At 41.4% G+C, this 1,744-nt stretch overlaps 1 protein-coding gene across 1 annotated transcript; it reads right to left on the reverse strand.

Annotated features, from left to right (window-relative positions):
• Positions 1-419: 419 nt before the first annotated feature.
• LOC131433809 (general odorant-binding protein 45-like) lies at positions 420-1,346 on the reverse strand. Its single transcript, XM_058600412.1, has one exon. The coding sequence runs from the start codon at positions 1,344-1,346 to the stop codon at positions 420-422; it is 927 nt and encodes a 308-aa protein (XP_058456395.1).
• Positions 1,347-1,744: the final 398 nt, after the last annotated feature.

Below are 1,744 nucleotides of genomic sequence, written 5' to 3' on the forward strand. Positions count from 1 at the left end.
AAATGACAGTTTCTCTTGGTTTACTTTCTCTTTCAATTATTACGGCAAATTCCAGTAATTTCCAACAAATTCTACAGTGCATATCGAAAGTTGATGGTTTTTTCTATTATCCTATGTGAAGTGTTAAATGAAAAGATTGCTGATTGGACCGTAACACTCAAAGGAGAACGTAAACAAAGAGAAACTGTCATTTGCACCTAGGACCTTTTCTCGTGTTTGTCTTCAAATGTCTGCTAAATCAGTGAAACTTATCAGTTCGCGTATGAAGGGCTATCTTAACAGATAAAAAGTAAAATGCTATTAAGTTTGATATGCTTTTCAAAATATAGATATTTTATTTTCTGAATTTTTTAGTTAATTTGAAAAAAAAAATGTAGCCACAGGCTTCTGTTCAATCCATTCATGTGTTCGAACAGGAATCAGTTGTTGTAGCCATACTGCGGGTACGATGGGATGGAATTGTATCTTTGATTAGGCTCTGGCACATTGTAACCTGGTTTCGGACCAAGTATAGCTTCTGCTGCGTTTCTCAGGATATTGGCGGTGTGATTCGGTACGCCAAGGTCACTAAAGCATTTTCTGGCACGCCAGAATCGAGTGCATTCGTCTCCGCTTCCACGCAGAGCATTTTCAAGGCATGATTTGGTGCTATCCGAAAGTATTTCCGAACTGGGAACCAAGGCTTCGCGGGCGTACAATCGGGGCTGATTGAATCCACTGGATGGGTCGTAAGCTCCCTCAGCTATGTACTGGCAGCGGTACAGGCATCGAGTTTCCGGTACATCTGGGACAATGCCTTGAGCAAACTGTTCCAGCAGATTTGAAGGAATGCGTAGAATATTGATACAGTCGATGGCAGATTGAACTTGTTCCAAATCCGTCAGTGGAATATATTGCTCACTGCCTTTAAGGTTACCCCATTGGTGATAGTAGCATAAAAATATTTCGTAAGCCCTGGAGCAATCATCATTACACGGAGCGACCTGGCTGTTGATACATTCTTTAGTGCGTCTGGCATAATACGTATCATCGGCCGCTGGCTGGAAGTAGCTTTCGATGACTGGTCCTTGTATCCCAGTGGTATCATTCCACCACCCGGCATTGATACCGGCACATCGAATAAGACACTTCAACTCTTTTTCCTGGGTGATAAAGTTTTGCGCTACAAGACGGTTAACGGCTTCACCAGACACTTCCAAATACTCGGCACACTCATCCAAAGTATCGCGAAAGGTTTTCAGTTGATAGGCAAACTGAGACTCCTCCACATCGAATGGCACACGCCGGACAGCAGAGCAAATCGTGACCACGGCTGTGAACACTACTAGAGCAGTAAGCACCTTCATAGCGTTGAAATTGGATCAGGTGTCAAAAAACTGTAATACGTTCGAACACTACTGAAGCTACGGAGCACGAATTAACAGCTTAAATAGCAAAAATGAAAGCACGCATCACGTCAACGTGCTATCGGTAAAAGGCACGAAATGTATTTCTCGAAACAGAACTGTACTTCTGTTTAAGTGTAAAAGTTCATAACAAACTAGCAATATTTTTGGTCACTTTCACGTATTGAAAAGACGTATGCTTTGGATGGCGCATATGGCTAGCTAATTTGTAAAATGTGCGTTGATGGTGACAAAGCAACGTAAACTTGCAACTATCTTAACTCTTGTGTACTCTTTGAAAAATGGAGCATTTATTGGTTTGGACTCATAAGTTTGGAAAGTTCGATTATTATTTTTTA

This window comes from Malaya genurostris, chromosome 3, assembly GCF_030247185.1.
Source record: "Malaya genurostris strain Urasoe2022 chromosome 3, Malgen_1.1, whole genome shotgun sequence".
Lineage (NCBI taxonomy): Eukaryota > Metazoa > Arthropoda > Insecta > Diptera > Culicidae > Malaya > Malaya genurostris.